Below are 19,092 nucleotides of genomic sequence, written 5' to 3'. Positions count from 1 at the left end.
CGCCTGCTGCCGGGCCCATGGCGAGCACGTCGGCGGAGATCATCGCGTTCCTGCTGACCATCTCGGGATGGGTGCTGGTCTCCTCCACGCTGCCCACCGACTACTGGAAGGTGTCCACTATCGATGGCACGGTCATCACCACCGCCACCTTTTGGGCCAACCTCTGGAAGACATGTGTTACCGACTCCACCGGTGTCTCCAACTGCAAGGACTTCCCATCCATGCTGGCGCTGGACGGTCAGGCTCCCGCTGACCCCCACCCCGACACCTCCCCGGTGTCCCCTGTGCCGCTCTGCGGGAGCTCCCGGGGCCGCTCCCGGGCCGGGCTCGGCGGGGCGGGCGGGCAGCGCGGGTCGGGGAGCGCCGAGAGGGGCCGGGGTGCGGCGGGGACCCGGACGCAGGCGGCTCCCCCGCGGGTTCATGGGCAGGTGTCCCCGTGTCCCCAGGCAGGTGGCAGCGGGCTGCTTATGCACACCTGTAGAAGTGGGTTTTTTTCCTCCCCAAACCCCACTAGTTGAGATTATATGCGGTGCCCAAGTGTCCGTTTTAGCCTCCCGTGCTGTCACTACCTGCCTTTCCCCATCAGAGGAGTGTGTGTGTGGATTTGACACAAGAAGAATGCAGGCAAATTTTTCTTGCCGATTTATTTTCCGACTGTCGTGACATTCCTCTTTTTTATGGTTTTGCCAGCCACGCAACGGTCGGTGGAGAAGAACAAGCCTTGGCGTCGTTTTGTTTTAATTAATGTTCCTTTGCTGGTTTTGCTAAGTGGTTATTAACTCAGATGTAATTGCTTCATTGATAAATGACAGTGTGAAAGCTCGGGGCAGTCAGGGATGCAAAGGTATGCAGAAGGGATGCATAGCTTTGCTCAGCTTTAGGGCAGTGTTATTTTGAAGCAAAGCGAAGAGTTTTGCTATAGGGCTTGAAACCAAAGATTGAGTTGGTGCTGCGTTTCTTCCCTGGTTAAGGGAAAACATTTTTGCCCTTTCAGGAGGCCGTACTGGGAAACTGGTTCACTGCAGGAAATCGTTACAACTAAACTTTTAGTTGATAAATCCACACTGATTATGGCTGATAGAAACAGGAGAAGTGTGTATGACAAAGGTTTATGTCTTCAGGAGTGACTATAAAGAAAGGGAGGAAAGGCTTCTAAAATTATGGCACCTTTTCTAAGTTTTTACAGTTATAAATGAATGCAATATGCAGTGTTCCAATGGCTTTGATACTCACAAAAGATCATGCCTACTGTTCACAATCTGGCAAGACATTTCCTTTGCACTGGAGTCTGAGAAGGTATTTTGGTGTAAAAGCTCTGTTTAAAAGGAAAGGAAGGTCTGTTAATCTAATCACTAACAGAGATTAATAGTAATTGTAACAGGGATTAAAATGAACATGACGTTAATACCAATATCAGAAAATCTTTAACCTCTGTATGTAGAAAGGGCTGAAAGAGGTCAAGATACCAAAAAGAGGTAACACAGGCAGCCCTTAAGCACCACTATTTGCAGGATGCTTCCCTCGGAGGGAGAAACGCTGTTCCCGGACCTTCTTTTGACCCTACCCTGTGGAGGCAGTGGGATTTGCCATTTCCTCTGAAGATATAGGAGAGCTGGCTGGCCTCCATTGACATCAGTTACTCTGTGGCCAGGTGTAGCAGCTGAGAGTGGAGTTTCCAGGACTGGCAAGGAGCACGGGAATCTGGGCAGGCAGGCATGGAGTGATTGTTGATGCAGAACCTTTTGGATCCCTTGAATCTATTGTTCAGCTGTTCTTTTAGGTATGGGTGAATCTGTTTTCAATGTAAGAAAAGCACAGTTACAAAGTATGCCAAATTTGGAACATTTAGATTTTCAAAAAGAAGGTAATACTTGACAGCAAGATCCCTACCCTCCTTCCCCCCAAAATTCATTGAAACTTTGTATTTTGGGTAGCAAGTTCCACTTGGCCAAAGAATGAGTTTCCGAGGTGCCTTGTGCACAGTGAAAGAGCCTTCAGCTCATTTTGGACAGAAGTGAATCTGAAATCCATGTCTAGAAAGGCCCTGTCCCAGTACTTCTGGCCAGGTTGTTTATCAGTAGTGGAAAGTTCTTGGCTTGAGTATTTTTCAACAGCATCTTTAAATGCTGTGGGGCCAGATTCTGGTACCCAGGCATGATGTGAATGAAAGGCAGGCTGGAGGGAGAGTGATGTACCACCCCAGCATAGACCAGGCAAGCTGGGTGGGGTCAGAGGGGCAAGCACTGCAGTCAGGGGTGCTTTCAGTAGGGAGTCTAGCCCACACTCTCTTCCTTGTGGTTACAGGCTCTGCAGAGAACCTGTCAGCAGCTGACTGTGGGTGTGTATGTCCCCTCTTCACCCCAAACCTTCCCCTGTGGGGGAGTGCACTCCAGGGCTGTGGTGTGTCACTCGTGGCTTAAAGAATTTGTGTCTCAGCAAGTAGACAAATCTGTCTCAGCCCTTGTCTAACCTCTTCCTTCCCTCCTCTGCCTCTTTGCCCAGACTTACATGTCTAAGGTGCATCCCAATCCCTGTGACTGGGAATGTGGGAACTTCCTGACTTCATCCACAGGTGGGGGACTCAGAAGATTCAAACAGGGCAGATCTGTTGGTTTTTTTTTTTTTCCTCAGGAAAGTGTTTGTGAGCAGAAACAATAACCCTATAAAGATACATGTTGCTCTCCTTGACATGGCAGAGCATTACTGGAAAATTCCTGAAAACATTTCTGCTGTCTCAGGGAAATGGGGCTCTGTTCCACTCCTTTGTCATGCAGACAGAGAGGATTTGCCTCTCAGAGAAGTTCCTTTTCTACAGAAATATTTCTTTTGGTCAAATCAGAAACCTCTAAGTAAGCTGGACTTCTTATCCTGAGAGACTGCTCAGGTCTTCCAGGGGATGAGACAAAATGAGGGGGAAAGAAATCAGGGTGTGACCATGCTTTGAGGAACCTGGCCTATGTGAGGTGCCTGCCCATGGTAGGGACTAGGAACCAAATGACCTCTGAGGTTCCTCCCTACCCAAACCTCAATGACTCCATGATTCCACACCATTTGCTGGAGTTCTCCTGTGGAGTGCAGGAGAAGTCCTTCCTTCTTCAGAGGCAGTGTCATAGTTCAGGTCAGGGGTGCTCAAGGGTTACCCTTGTTTTGGTTTCTATCATGGAAGTGGGCTTGGACTGTCCTCCCTGGCTTGCTGTGGGATGGCACAGCAGTGGGGCTGCCCTGATGGCTTTCAGACCATCACTCCACATGGACGGCTTCCAGAGAAAATTGCTTGTGGTCCCCTTCCACCTTTATACATTCCTGTAGAAGAAATCAATTTGGCCAGCCCTCAGTAAGTGCTGAGCCCACATTCTGTATGCAAGCAAAAATGCTCTTCCTGTCTGTGGGGCTTAAAGTAATTTTGGGTTTACTTGTTGTGCCACTGGTGCTAGGTAGAAATTTACTGATGAAACCACCTCCCCAGAAGAGAACATATCAGTTTCCATGTTTCTAACAGTGGATCTGATGACCTTTTGCAAGAACAGAGCTGAACAAAAATTCAATTATGAGCTAAAAGAGGGTATTAGAGCTTCGAAAGACATACAAAAGCAATGGGTGTGTACTTTTGGAAGGAATCTGTGCTGTATCCGTAAGGCAACCTCTTACACTTCACGTGATGCAGACTGCAAAATGTCACCAGAGGCATTTATTGTGAAAGTGGCAGCCCCCAGAACTTAGCATATATGTTTTTTTTTTCCATAGTGTCATATGACATGAATATGTGAATGCCTTCTAACTCTTTGTAAGCATGAGGCAAGTGTGAGCAGTGAGGCAAGAAAGATGAAGCTCTAACAAGATTAATTTGAATGCAAGACAAAACACATTTGTTTGAAACAAAAAAAAACCAAAAAACCAAAAAACAACAACCCACCTTGAAATAGGTTTCTCTTGGAATGCTGCTAAACATGACTTTATGAGTAATGCATGTTTGTCTGCTTGTCTGATTAAAACACATGGCTTTTTTGCTGCTTGGGAGCTTCATTTGGCTGGTTGGTATGTACATGACAAGTTTCCTGCAGGAGCTGGTGCAAATACAGACAATAAACATTTGGAAAAGGACAGGTTTTAGTCTTGAGTGGAGGACTGTGAAAAAATAGGCAGCTCCCTTTTACACTCCTCTTCATTATAATAGAATCACAGAATGTTTTGGGTTGGAATGGACATTAAAACATTAAAAACCATCTAGTTCCAACCTGCCAACCATGAGCAAGGACATTTACTAGTAAAGGTTGCTCAAAGCTACATCCAAATTTCAATACTTCCAGGGATGGGGCACCCACAGTTTCTCTGGGGGAACCTGTTCCAGTGTCTCACCACCCTCATGGTAAAGAATTTCTTCCTAATATCTAACTTAAATCTGCCCTTTTTCAGTTTAGAGGCATTTCCCCTTGTCCTGTCACTACGCATTCTTGTAAAAATTCCTTCTCCAGCTTCCCTGTAGGCCCACTTTAGCTTCTGAAAGGCTGCTGTAAGGTCTCCCCAGATCCTTTTCTTCAAGCCCTGTCTTGGTGACCAGTATAATCTTGCTTTATTGGAAGCAAAAAAGAGGTTTAGTTCCTCTTACAGCCAAATGTTATGCAGAGTTTGAATCTAGTATCTAAACAATAGGAGGTTAGATTTGGTGAAAAGGTTGATTTCAACCTTGCATGCTTCCTAATGCTCCAATCAACCTATGGGGCTACTAAAGCCTTCTACTTTTCCACAGTACTGGTGTAAATTTTGATTTTTTTTCCCCTATATTTTGTTTTAAAAATGTGTGCCAGTTGGCTGATTGCTCTGGTGAACTGAAACAAGCCCTGCTATACCTGGCCTGCCCAATTTGGTGAATTATTTAGTGAGAAAGGTTATTCATTCAGCAGAACTGAGCAGTCCTCCAGTTCATGCTGTTTATAATTGAAAATGATTTCTGAGTGAGTGAGTTAATTATTTCTTGCTGTCTCACTACCCTCTACCTATTTTAAAACTGTGTATTGACCTTCAGGAAAAACTGAATTTGAGCCCTGTGGTTACTAACAAATGCTGGATATTTTAGTTGGGGTGAATATTTACTGGTTTTCCTAGGAGGTTCAGACATAAATAAAAGTTTAGAGGACCTCCGGGTAAACATGTTCATGGTTCAGCACTTTAATGTGTCAATTAGCTAACTAACACTGTCAATAAATTGGACCTGTCAAAAATAATAGCTTCCTTTCCAGTCTTCACCTCCTGCTTTACCTGTCTGCTACAAGAAATACATTACACACCACCTAAAGCAGCATAAGCCAATTTTTCCATGCCTATAGCAAAAATTAACAAAGCAAGGATGCCGTCTTCAAACCCGAGTCTTGCACAAATCACTCTCTCTCTTACATTCCAACATGTGAGCCGTATGACAGTCACACTTACTTCATTGACTGTGTGTTTCTTGAGCAGGTGTGCTACAGAAGCATACTGCAAAGGAAAGAAGTCTGTCTGTGTGCCAGCAGAGGTAGATAAATGCCAGTAGGCTGTGTTCACAGATGGGCAGCATAGCTCCCAGGTTCAGCCTGCTAAAACGGGGTGTTGTGTGCTACCAATTGCTTTGTTGCTCAAAGCTGTGAATCAGAGGGGGGTTTAAAGCATTGTTGAAGCACAGGGCCATCATCCTAGAGCTGATACACCTTCAGCGGTGGCTAAAGGAGGTGGCAGGAAGGATTGCAGAAGGTGGCCAAGTGTCTGCGGTAGCTATCTGCATCTCAAAGCCCTGCCAGCCAGACACAGGTTTCTCCATCAGGAACATATCCAGTCTCTTTTTGAGTCTCCAAAAACTTTAGTGTCCACACATCCTGTAGAAAGGAATTCCACAGCTTCATTTTACAAACAAGCACACCTTTTGTTTTGAATCTGCTGCCTTCTATTTTCATCAGATGTCCTCTAGTTCCTGCTTTAATATATTGTTTTCTTACATATTAAAACTTTTATGCAGGGTTTGGTGGGTTTTCTTTGTTTATTTATTATTACATAAAATTTGGTGTAATAGGCAATGACAATGTGGTTTAGCTCTCAACATTTCCACCCACTGGAGATCAAAGCAAAAAGGATGAATACCCTAATAGTGGGAGTTCATTTTCATTTTAAATGAGATGTAACAGCAGGTTATGAAGAAAAACATCTTGTGATGGTTATTCAGCTGTGTAAGATTGCAGCGTTCCACCCCGTAAGCAGCGATATGAGATTATCACAGTCTTTCAATTACAAGATATTCTCGGAAGGGAGAAGAAGCCAAGCAGCCCATTGTCCCGCAGAAGGGTCCTGCCCTGGGAGGTCCCTCTGGGAGCAGTCCCAGAGAGCACAGCCAAATTGTTTGTGGCTGAAGCCAGGTGCAAGCTGTTTGTTGAAGTTTAAATATGGCAGTGATTTGTTTTATCCCGAGGGACTGCTGCTGTCCATGGAGCTGAGTGCCTGGCTGACTTCCTTGCAGAATGGGGGCCTTATGGGTGGATCCAAATCAAATCAGTGGCACATCCAGGCAGGCCCAGGAAAGCTCAGGACCCCAGCCAGGGTTACTACTGCCAGCCTCACTGCTGGTCACCTGCGATGTACACACACAGCAGGACTGATGTAAGGCTTGCTTTGAGTGCACAGGGTGGCTCTGCAACCTCTGACAGCCCCTGATCAGACTACATGGAGTTGCTCTTTCAAACCTCATGAGTACAACCTCTTGCAGATTCTATACCCAGTGCCATGGGATAATGTTTTGGAGCCCTGAGTGCCATAGTAAGATTCTCATGAGCTGGGCACACGTGATGATGCCCTGTGAAGGGCACACATCAGCTAGAAGAACACACTCAGTGGCAAAGTGATACCGTTGCAGCCCAAATCTGGTTCCATTTGCAATAATGAGTGCCTGATGCTGCTCAGAGGGAGAGAAACTATAGAAAAACTTGTCGTGGTCCCAGTTCTCATATTAGCCTTGCTCTTTCTCTTACAGGTTACATCCAAGCCTGCAGAGGATTGATGATCTCTGCTGTCTGCCTGGGCTTCTTTGGTGCCATTTTTGGACTAGTTGGCATGAAATGTACAAAAGTCGGAGGGTCTGATCAGACTAAAGCAAAAATAGCTTGTTTAGCTGGACTGGTTTTCATACTGTCTGGTAAATATACTTTATTTCTATCAGTTTGCATATTTGAAGTAATTCCGGAGCCGCTTCTTTTCCGCAGAAACCTGTGCACAACCCTCCATGACTTCGTTGACTTCAGGGTCAAGCCCAAAGCTCTGCTGCCAGCTCCACTGAATGGTTTTGTCTTATGCTTTTCAGGGTTGTGCTCTATGACTAGTTGTTCCCTGTATGCAAACAGGATTACGTCTGAGTTCTTTGACCCTTCTTTTGTTGCACAAAAGTAAGTACTTTCCTATACTCATAAATCAAACAAGTAGACCTCATGTTTCCTACTGCACACTTAACACACAGAGTCTGTTGAGACAAAGAGCAGCTGCTTTTCCCCTTGGGCAGAGGAGGAGAGTGGGCTGCAGTTTTACTTAATCCCAGTTTCTAACTGGAGCAACCAGGTGCTGAAATTCAAGGAACAAACACTTTGCTGCACAATGATTGCTCTGCAGTCCGTGTGCCCAGCTCATGGGCACACAATTAACCGCAGGGCAGCTGGGGTTAATTGGGAGTGAAGCCTGCCTGGATGCCAGAGGTGTGCAGCAAGAGGATAGCACAAGACAGAGGGGCTCATTAGCTTCATCATTCAATAGGGAAGGGAGAAAAGTATTTCCTTGAGCCTTTGATAGAAGGAGGCTGCCATAAAGGTGTCGAGCACTGCTCAATCTTGATTCCTCTTGAGGAGAGGTTTCTGCAGGCTCGGTGCAATTTTGCCGACAGTTTTTCAAATCCAACTGACTGAAATTTGGATCATAAACCTTATCAACACCCACAATCATATAAGCACTAACATAAATGCTTTGCCTATACTTGTAATTAACTTTAGGAGAGTGAGTATCCATAAAATTTTAGGATCCACACCAGAGATAATAAGCATCCCTAAAGACTCCCTTTAAAGCTCTGTAAATTCTCAGGTCCTGCAAAAGCAGCAAACCACAAACCAACGTTTGGATTTTGGATTAACATCTTAACTACCAAATCTGAAAATGTTGGCTGTAAATTATTGCATCGTGGACTTTCCTGTTTTGCCTTCTCACATGGTGTAAACTCTTTTTTTCAAAGGCAAGGATTTTAAAGTTTTCTTGGCAGTGATTCCAGGATATGTCAAACATTGGCTATACATTTCCTTGAGACCCAAGTAAGGGATCAGTAAGGAACCCTGAGCCTTTATGTTTCACTTTGACAGAAAGAAAATAGCCTGAATAAATAACACTAAAGGGATCTACATCTGAAGTAGGGCTGACACTGCTTTTCCTGTCTTGAAACAGTATTAGTTTTCTCCATAATTCCCCTATAGCCTCTGCTTATTTGATGCAGTGAAGACAGGATCAAAAGACCTCCAAAAGAAAGAAGGATGTGAGGTTCTTTGAAGAAAATGGAGCCTGACTATATAGAAAGAAGTTTATTCATGAGGCTTGCTGTTCTTAGTGAAAATTACCATGGTTGACAGAAGTCCTTTTCCTACACTGTATTCCTACCCTTTGCTGCAAAAGAGCAGGCAAACCTCATGGTGGAATTTCACTGTGAAGGAATGAGAAATCCAGTTTAAATATTGAAATAATGGTAGTAAAACATCCTCTCCAGAAATTACCTTTTGTTGTGGACAACCAGCATAGCTCAGCTGTGGGCATACATAATCATGACTGCAAAGATAAAGGCAGAGAGGAAATCCCGAAGTTTTAATTGGAGTTGTGCACCATGCATGTAGTTCATGCAGTGACCTTGCATCAGACTGAATTAATGGTGGCATTCAGCTCCTTCCTTTCCCAACTGATGTAAAATTTCCATTTTGTTGCCATCTCCAAATCCTTACTTTGTTATGCATTGCAGGTGCATTTAATGTATATTGTAGAAATTTGGAATTGTCTCTTCACTGAGAGAAGGTTTCAGCCTTTTAACCTTTTGCCTTTTACTGCATGTTTCTCTCCTGAGTTTATTCTGGCAGTGTCAGTGACAGGCTTGAGATGCTATTAGTAGGAAACAAATGACACAAGATGTTCAGCACCTTTTGTCAGCCATCAGGATTTCCCTCCAGCCTTCTTTACTACTTTTAATTAAATAAACTCTAATTCTTATAGTCTTTTTAATTTTTGTCCCTTGCCACAGTCTAAACTCTCATAACATGATTGTTCTTATTGACAAATAGGCTTGTTTGTCCAAATTATTTAACTTTTCATATAAACATTGATATGCAACTGAAAATCTTGAGTTTTCCTCTTAAGTACCAGTATAAATCAGAAGGGTTGTTTTCTCTGTTTGAAGATGTGGAAGAAAGACCAATAAGGACAGCACTGCAACTCATTAACCTGGCAGTGTGGCAGTCACCAGAGAAGGGCCATACACACAATCTGTTTAATCATGGTATAGTAACAAATGTTGCTTCAAAAGGTCAAACAATCCCAGCTACAAAGGCTGAGCCCCATGTCTTCTGTCCCAACTAGTAGGTAACACTCAGGTACCCCTTTTCTACCCAGTTCTATCAGATATAGTCATGATTTCTTTCTGTACAATTGAAGAGCTTCAGGGAGGGAAGATAGCACTTGGTCTCCTTAAATCCCTCAGTCTCTGGTCAACCATTTTGTGTTGTTAGATAAAAATATGGAAACTTGTGTTTCCCACTTTCTAGGCAAATGTTCTTGGCAAATAAGTTGTTATAGCAACAGCCTTCCTGGTTCTTGGTCCAGCTCTGTTCTCCATTATTGTGGTGATCTGCATCGACTTCTGTGGGGAGCCTAACCCTGGTCCTCATGGCTTAGGTGTGCTCTGGAAGTCCTGTAGGGATGGAGGGCTCCCCAGGAGGGGGCTTATCTCACATCTGAGCTAGTCCCTTTGATCTGCTTTTACAGGTGATTTTACAGGAAGAGGTGCTTCAGAAGTGTTTTAGAAGTGCACTTTGTGTGTATTTCTTGCATGCTGACTATAATGGGATCTAATATAATGATCATAATAGGTGATGAGCTCTGATGCAGATCTCTGCTTCTAATCAGAGAACCCCCTGTTCTTGGAGAAACAGAAATCTCCTTGAGTTATGTGAAAACCATAGGAAGGTGGTTGGAAATGTGAGCATAAATAGGATTAAAATTTTACAGGTTTGGCAGATTTTGAAGTGAAACCAGGACTGGGTGGAGAGTTTTCCAGGGTAGAAGGAGCCACGGTTCCCAGCTTAAATTGGGTGTTGGGTCTATAAGCTGGTGTTGAGGGCGGGTTCTGAGGCAGAGTCAGTTTATTTCAGTTTGAGCTTGGTGTCTCCAAAGAGGGCGCCTGAACAAAGGAATCCCTCGGTCTTTATCTCCTCACAGCCTGTGCACCTGATCCTCACGTGCTCTTCACGAATCTTGCATGTGCCTCTTGGTCCAGTGATGATTTACGGTCTGGGGTCTTCTAACACCTCACTGGATTCTTTTTGAGTGTTTCTGCAGTGTGGTTTTTTAAAGATACAAATTTTTCAGAACAGCTGTCAGGTATTTTCAGTTAGGTATTTTGGTACTATTAGGGCCTGTGCACATGGAAATGTTCTGAACTAGCTGAGAAGTGCTACTACACAGTGTTGCAGTTGCACAGGCAGGCTGTCAAGCAGGGGCTTTTATTTGGCTGCCTCACCACAGCTTACAACAAATCAATTTAGTAGGATCTACTCGAACAGCACAGACTCCTGCGTGATGATTGTGGCTGGACGGGGGACAGGGGCCTCTGTTTCCATGCAGAATCCCAGAAGCCTGGAGGAGATAAAGATCTTCTTAAGGGGAAACTGAAGCAGAGAAATATCAAGAGACACACAAGTGTGTTCTAAAGGAATAAGAGGAATAGGAGACCTGGAGATGTTGGGCTGCAGCCTAATGCAGGTCATCCTTGGATGCTTTAAGAGTGGTACTCAGGCAAAGAACTGGGGAATGGAGCAGACAGGGAGCATCCATGCTTTTCTGCTTGTCTTGAAACTTCACCACTGAGGGGAAAGAATATCTTCCCAATGCCCTTCTTTCCCTTCATTTACTACTGTTGCTTTAGAAATGCGGACTTTGTGGGATGGTGCTCCTACAGCACCACTGTCTCCTCTTAGAGAGGGGAGCAGTTCTGTGCAGCAAACAGTTTGTGGCTGGTCTGGGCAGCAGAGGGGGGGCCATTGCTGGTGACTTGGAGGTCTGCCCATGGATGTGCTGGGGAGCAGTTTCTTCCAGAGAGAATCCAGCCACAGAAGAAGGAGAAAGATGCTGGAACATGCACCTGTGGGTGCAAATGCTTTCACCAGACACACCTGTGTATGCATACGCATACACTGCACGTATATGCATGTATATTGCATATGCACATTATGAACATGTACAAACCCTCATGTTTTAAGCAGGCTGGTGTGTGGATGATGAGGGATGGAGTCAGACATCCCAAGAGCCAGAGGAGAAACTTAAGGAGAGTTGTAGGCAGAATTTTAGTCTCTGGCCCAGCAAAAGCTCCAGTCCAATTTGGTTTGGGAGCCGACAGGAACAAAACTGAAATGGAGGAGCTGGTTCTGTATGCAGGTCAAAGAATGATGTAACCCCACAGCAAAGCAATCCAGGAGGAGATGCACAAAGGCCAGGCCTTTTCCTAACCCTAACCCCTAATCCTGGCTGAGCAGGGAGAGAAGCATTGCCTAAGTGTACTGCAGGGACAGAGTTTGCCTCCTGAGTCAGAGAGAAATAATGAAAACAATGTGGGTGAATGGCAGAGCTGCTGATTTTGTGGTGATTAATTTATGTGTCATTTGAAAGTTATTCAAGAAAAATACAATATTTTGTTATTTTATTCTGGAAATTACCCTCTTAAATCCATGCTCTCTTTTATTAAATACATTTATTGACTTCTTGTAGGTATGAATTAGGAGCAGCTTTGTTCATTGGATGGGCTGGAGCTTCACTCTGCATAATTGGTGGCATTATATTCTGCTTCTCAATAGCTGAAAACAGTCATTCTGCAAGGTAAAACACAAGTTGTACTCACTGAAAGAAATCAAAACCTCTGCATTTTTACCTGCTATATGTATGCAGTTTGATTATTGTTCTAAAACACTTTGTAATGAGATTCTGAAAAAGACTGTGCACATAAAAGAAAATAAGGGGATTTAAGGATAATGCTTTGTCCACCATTAATGTAATTAAGAAAAGCTATTGACTCAGAACAAGTACTTGTGATATATATTTCATAAATATTCTACAGCTGCAAAACCAAGCATTCACAGATGTAGGTAAAGTGGCCAGGTGGCTTTACAGGCTTGGATAGACAAGTTTCTCTGATCTCAAATCACCAGATCAAAAGCAAGCGGTGGTGGCAGTGGGACCTCCAGCAGCTGAAGAGGGGTGCTAACAAAGAGGAACAGCTGTAGGGAGTTACTATTCACCTAGGATCTGCCACAGTTTTCATGATTAAGCCTTAATTTACTTAGATGTGAGCGAGGGATATGTTACAGGAAAGTGTAAAGACAGATGCAAAGACAGATGGAGTGGCAATGTTTAACTAGAATGAGACCACACAGAGTAGGAATGTGCCCCCTCCCCTGAAATTTGTAGTTACATTCCCATGCATTTCTTCTAGATTTATTCCTATAATGCCTGGATGCAGAGATGTCACCTGTCTGTAGGATGAGCTGTAAATGCTTGTTTTTTTCTCTTCAGGAGGGGGTATGCCTATAATGGAGCCACATCTGTGATGTCTTCTCGTACAAAGGTCCACAACAGTGTCCATGACAAATCCCCACCCAAGCACTTTGACAAGAACGCTTATGTTTAGTTGCACTCTTGGAAGACTCAAAGCGTTTTTAAACATGATTTTGTACGTTTCATTCAGAGTGATTCCCCTCAGCCCAACCCCAATGTACTTACCACTAAGACAATGACTTTTAAAAATATTAACTTGCAGCTTTTTACATATTGATGTAAATTTTATTATATAATATTTTAAGATTGATGTTGGTATTGTAAAGTTTATACCTAGCAATCATGAGCTGATATTGCATTCTTGAAAAAAAAAATAAATGAGGTATTTACTAATTCAGTTTGTCATGTCAGCTGCTTATGGGAATGGCATCACACACATTGTATTGGCATACTGCAGTTCAAAACCTGAGCTAGTGTTTTTTCTTTGTCTGTCCACAGAAATGTGATGATTTTTCAGGAAGTATTTGTCTAAGTCAATAAATGAGAACAGAGATTACAAATAACCACAAAATGCTTTCTAGACTGAGTCCCTAAAATCAGACACAACTCATGTTTGTTATGAAGTTTGAACTGATGGACCTATAGAATTTCAACAAAAATTGGTTAGTTTGGGACAACAGTGTGAATATAAAAAATGAACAGTCCTATTTAATAATGGCACAGTATAGAAAAAGTTTTATATCTGATATTATTTAAATTACATTAGATCTATAAAATCAAGATTCTTTTTGTTTTACATTATTTTTTTGTACTTCATTTAAGTAGAAACACTACTGTGTTTTTTTAAGAAGGCAGCCAATATGGACAAACCAGAAATGTCAAGTACTTCTGCAATGGCAGGTCAGTGCTTTCCTCAATGTGCTTTACATTGTATTTTTTTTCCATTTGGTGTCCTTTTATACTAACAAAGACTCAACTCCAATACAAAAAAAAAAAACCCAATGAACCAATTTCCCCATATAGGAGGCATTTAATGATGATTAGTTTTAGAGCTGAGGCTTTTTTCTTTTCATTTGGTGTTTATTGTAAATCATGGTTGAAACTTAACAGTTTAATACATGGATATATTTTCTTTAAAATGTTGACAATTTTATATAAAGTTCATGATAAAATACAAGAAAATAGGCACTAAAAATTGTATAAAGTAATATTCTGCAGTATATTCTGTTCATTGGTTAACAGGCTTTCTTGCAAGACCAATTTCAATCTTTAATGTAAACATTAGAGGCAAAATATTCACCTCAGAGAAATGAGAGAGACTTTCACCACTGAACTCATGAGTGTGCTGGTTTTGGCTGGGATAGAGGTAATTTTTTTCACCGTGGCTGGTATGAGGCTGTGTCTTGGATTTGTGCTGGACACAGAGTTGATAATAGAGATGTTTTAGGTATTGCTGAGCAGGGCTTGCACAGAGCCTTTTCTATTTTCATACCACCACTTTGGCGAGGAAATTGGGGGTGCATGGGAGGTTTGGAGGGGACACAGGTGGGACAGGTGACTCAAAGTGACATTCCAGACCATGTGACATCATGCTCAGTATATACAGCAGGGGAAGAAGGAGGAAGATATTTGGAGTGATGGCATTTGTCTTCTCAAGCCACCATTACACATGATGGGGCCCTGCTCTCCTGGGATGGCTGAACACCTGTCTGCCCATGGGGAGCAGTAAATTAATTCTTTGCTTTGCTTTGCTTGTGTGTGTGGCTTTTGCTTTCCCTATTGAACTGCCTTGATCTCAACCCACGAGTTTTCTCACTTCTACTCTTTCAAGTCTCTCCCCAGTTCCACAGGTGAGGGAGTGAATGAGCGGCTGTGGGGGGCTTGGCTGAGGTCAAACTACCACAGAAAGAGAGAAGAATTAATTTGTTTCCAAACAGATATGGCCAGTATTGCATATTTCAATATTCTTTTTCAGAGTCAGATTGAATGACACAAGAGCTCTGTAAACAGTATTCCTTGTTATTGCAGGACCAATGAGAAAAGTTACTGGGAAACACTTGACGTTTTCACCTGCATTTTGAAACCCAGCAGACCCCAAAAGCAGGACCTCTCATCAGGAATGGAACAATTATATATCTGAAGAATCACTCCAGTCTGTCACAGTGACTAAGCTGCTTTTTAACGTACTTGTATTATCAGCTTCATGAAGGCCTGTTAAAACAAACAGACAAAACAATTAATAGCTATTAATACTCTTTTGGGGATATTTTTACTTTGTATTTGTCTGTAAGGTAAAATGTCATGCTAGGTGAGCAAACACTTGTGGACTTCAGGAAGTCCCAAATTGCAACTGGTAAGGAAACGACAAGTGTTGATAATATGTAGATTGTTTCTCTCACAGAACATAAAGCACAATACAAGCAACCTTACTTTCTCTTCAAAAATAACCAGAAGTATCTTAATGCAACTGACACAGCTTTAACATGGAAACGTTAGGGTTAGAAACTACTATATAAATTATATGTAAGATTGAGGCTTTTGCTTTAGCACTAGTTCAAATATTTATCTCAGCCTGGTAAGTCAATTAGGTATCTTGAACAAACCTGAAATGTTGTTATTACTCTCAAGACAAAGTGAGTTCCCTTCTCCCTTAAATTTGGGAAGGAAAAAAAATCTTGGATTTTTTAATTAATTTTTAAGATGAGGTTGAAATCTGATAATATTATGGTTTAAAATCCCAAATTTAAGTTGACATCTCTGTATATTTATTTGTGTGTATGGTTTATGTATCACTAAGTATCATAAAAACATATTTATATGGCAAGGAACCAAACACAGAACTTTTCTTGTTCTTTTCTTACAAAACACCATCTATTGAATTACAATGTGTAATACACTGTACTTAATCCTCCTCTAGGTGGGTCAGCCACTTATGAATGTTACCTTCCTCCTTTGGCACGCTTTTCTTGGGAAGGCCCCATGCATGTACCACAGATGCACCATTGGACTCATTTTTATGAACTGTCATCGCCTTCTGACCTCTGTCAGCTTTCATCAATAAAATGTCTTCCTCGGCTGATGAAATATCCCAATCGTCTTCATCAGCTTCTGTGAGCTAACAGGGACAAGAAAAAACAGGCATTTTTCCTCTGTCTGTTAAAGCTGTGCTGAGATCTCTCCTAAACTCAACAATGTGAAACTGGTAAAGAAAAATGCACTGGCACATGGCCTTTATGAAATCTATCATCACAGTTTTAAAATCCACATTAATTCAATTACCTAAATGATATTAATTTGCTGTTATCATTCCAAAAGTAAAAGAGGTTTTTTGGTTTTTTTAAAATCAGGAACTGCAAACATTTAAGGTTCTGCCAGTTTTGCATCTGGCATAAACCTCTGTTTTCAGGTATTATATGCCAGTCTTAAAAAAGGATTATCTTTTCTGGGATATTCCAGTGAGATGAAAGTCCTCCAAGCATTAGAATGTAGATTACTTACATGAAAATAAAGATATATCATGCAAAGTGGCAGTTTATAAGCATTCTGTAGTCAAACTAGGAAAAAATATTGCAGTAAAGGCCTTCTCAATTTAAAACTAATTTATTTAAAAAGAAAATAATGAAAATTAAAAAAAACCACATGGTGCTCAAACTTTAAATATACATTCCCCTCAAGACTCAGTGTCAGTATGTACACAAAGTGGTGAATTTGCATACTAAGCTCACAAAAGAGAGTCAATTCAAACAGATGAACCTGAAGGTAATGAGTCCATGGTCCCTCTTACCTCATCTGCCTGAAAACTAAGTATCTCCATTCAGCTTTGGCAAGAAGAGCTACAGCATTTCCCTATTTTTCAGTCAGATGTGGTTTGATCAATCTGAGCTATTTTCAGAGAGCATAACTGTGGAAAGCAAACAATGGTTCCTCACAAAGCTAAAACCTTATTTCACTGGAGTCCTAGTAAGGATCTAGATGGTGCTTCCATTGCACAGAAGGAAGGTTCAGATGTTATAAGAAGTCAATGTAAGGTATGTATATGCTAGAGAAAAATCAACAAATATGAACGTGTTTTGTGTCTCGAAAGTGGGGAAGAGACTGCAGTAATGTGTTATCTTGCAACATAACTCCAGTTTAACATTGCAAACTGTTTTTCAAAAACTGACAGATCTGCTCTGTGTGCTGTATTATTAACATACCAGAATTCATTATTCTGCTGTTTCAAATTATCTGCATTTGGAGGGTGTGGTAATGGGAAAGTCAGTCACATATATTGAGAAATGCTGGAGGAAGTGTTTCCTCAAACATTCAAGAAGTCCCAAATGATTGTTAAAGAATAAACATGTCAACTTCAAACAGAATTCAGTTTTGATCAAGTGTAAATACATGGCACCAATCAAAACTGCTTAACAGTTTTATTAACTCAAAGACTTATATAAAGACATTAAACTTTAAAATTATTAATATTAAACATATAAATATGGACATAAACATATGCATATAATTACCAAAGCATACAAGATAGTATGTTCTGTAAAGATTCCAGAAAAAAAGTAGCAGTGCCTGCCCTGGTTTCAGAAGCTTATTCTGAACTCACCCTGTCCACACAAGATACAGCAGGGACTCAATGTATTCTAAATTAATTTTCATAAAATGATGGAAAGGTGTGAATTAGAAGAGACCTCAAAGATCATCCAGTTGAACTCCCCCACCATGGGCAGGAACACCTTCCACCAGACCAGGCTGCTCAAAGCCCTCTCCAACCAGACCTTGAACACTTCCAAGGATGGAGCATCCACAGTTTCTTTGGGTAATCTGTTCCAGTGCCTCAGCACCCTCACAGTAAAGTAAATTTCTTCCTAAAATGTAATCTATATCTACTGTCTTTTCATTATAGTCTAATTTTCTGTCCAGAAGGATCTGTTCCATGATCTAGTTCCATGAACTACTAGCAGGCCAGTAGTTCCCAGAGTTTTCCTTCTTACTTTTTGTAAAAATGGATTTATTTGTATATGTAGTCAGTGACTACACCCAGCTGTGATGATTTTTCAGTTATCATGGAAGAATGGTTTGGCAGCTATATCAACCAATTTCATTAGGACCCTGGGAAACATTTCACTGGGTCCCATGGACTTCATAAATTCAAGCTTCTCTGGGGGTCTCAACCTTCTACCATAATAGGAGGGATTTAATTCCCTCAATACTTGCTTAAGGTTTCAGAGGCTTGAAAGATGTGGGAAGGGAGATGATCAGTGAAAACTACAGCATTTTTAAAACATAGGTTTAAGGTTTATTTTGCTACAGGTCCTTGAAGCCCAAATTCCTGAACACTATGACCCACCATCTAAAGACCTTTACAAAATCATCCTGCCAATTTAACTGTGAACATTTTATGGTCTTGTAAAATCTGACACTACAAAGAATTTGGAAGTACTACTAGATAGAAAATTGTACTGTAATAGTCATGCCTGTGGTGATAATTTTGAGTCTTGTGCAATTTGCAGATCCCACACAGTCAATGAACAGTTTAGGTGTCATCAATAGAAACTACAAGGACACAGGCTAAATGTCATTATGCTACCTTCATAGCCAAAATTGATTAAGACCATCACCCCTATCTGGAAAATTAAATAGAAGTGTCACTGTCTTGGGGGGAGTGATGAGTTTCAGATTTAACCCACAGTCAGGAAGCTCTAAGGTATCAGTTTCATTATGGCTAACAGGGTTCTCAGTAATTATTATTTGCTAATTTAGTGTAAAAGTATTGTATTTAATGCTAGAACTAGTACCTGTCTACTTCAATCTAGAAACAACTATTCAAACTGAAATAAAATCAGTGCTGTTGACTTCTCTTTTGGAGTAATATTTTTTCCTTTTAAAAATTGTTCAGGCAAAGACCCCAAATTGCAGCAAAATTGTTTACCAATTATAGAACTCTAAACTGAGGAGAAGACCAGGGCCATAGGAGCCTGAGGGGTAAAGAATCCATTGTGTTAGTATTCTGCTGGTGAACGCAAGCCATACTCAATGGACAGCAATAGATTTGATGTAGTCTGAAAGTAGTATGTTATTAATGTAATAATGCTGCATATTAAAAGTGATACCTTCAGTTCTTTCACCTCTTCTTTCTTAATAAATGCCTGTGTAACATTAATTCCTCCAGCTGGTTTGTTCTTACTTCCATGGTTAGAAAGACTCTCTCCAACTTGTTTGGTCAGTTTTTTAATAACTGTTCCTAAAATTCAGAAAAAACTTAAATTGACAGTTTCCATTCACAAGGAGAGACTTTACTGTAAACCT

At 41.5% G+C, this 19,092-nt stretch overlaps 2 protein-coding genes across 5 annotated transcripts in view; one reads left to right on the top strand and one right to left on the bottom strand.

The window, feature by feature from the left end:
- The window catches only part of CLDN10 (claudin 10), a 54,352-nt gene extending 41,164 nt beyond the window's left edge, over positions 1-13,188 (top strand). Inside the window, exons 1-5 of one of the 2 annotated variants that reach the window (XM_015620638.1) lie at positions 7-237; positions 6,992-7,153; positions 7,319-7,400; positions 12,013-12,120; positions 12,814-13,188. In XM_015620638.1, coding sequence (XP_015476124.1) covers positions 18-237; positions 6,992-7,153; positions 7,319-7,400; positions 12,013-12,120; positions 12,814-12,928 — 687 coding nt within the window. In that variant the 5' untranslated portion in view covers positions 7-17 and the 3' untranslated portion in view covers positions 12,929-13,188. Of the gene's footprint in view, positions 1-6; positions 238-6,991; positions 7,154-7,318; positions 7,401-12,012; positions 12,121-12,813 lie in introns of those variants that run through there. The other variant, XM_015620644.3, reaches the window with a different exon arrangement.
- DZIP1 (DAZ interacting zinc finger protein 1) overlaps positions 13,059-19,092 on the bottom strand; it is a 39,922-nt gene continuing 33,888 nt past the window's right edge. For all 3 annotated transcript variants that reach the window (XM_019006090.1, XM_015620619.2, XM_015620628.2), the window contains 3 exons: positions 18,897-19,027; positions 15,739-15,910; positions 13,059-15,006 (listed from right to left, as the gene is read on the bottom strand). In XM_019006090.1, coding sequence (XP_018861635.1) covers positions 14,924-15,006; positions 15,739-15,910; positions 18,897-19,027 — 386 coding nt within the window. In that variant the 3' untranslated portion in view covers positions 13,059-14,923. The remainder of the gene's footprint in view (positions 15,007-15,738; positions 15,911-18,896; positions 19,028-19,092) is intronic.

Source organism: Parus major, chromosome 1 (assembly GCF_001522545.3).
Source record: "Parus major isolate Abel chromosome 1, Parus_major1.1, whole genome shotgun sequence".
NCBI lineage: Eukaryota > Metazoa > Chordata > Aves > Passeriformes > Paridae > Parus > Parus major.
Note: the sequence above shows the minus strand (reverse complement) of the source record. Positions and strands in the feature narration are given on the sequence as shown.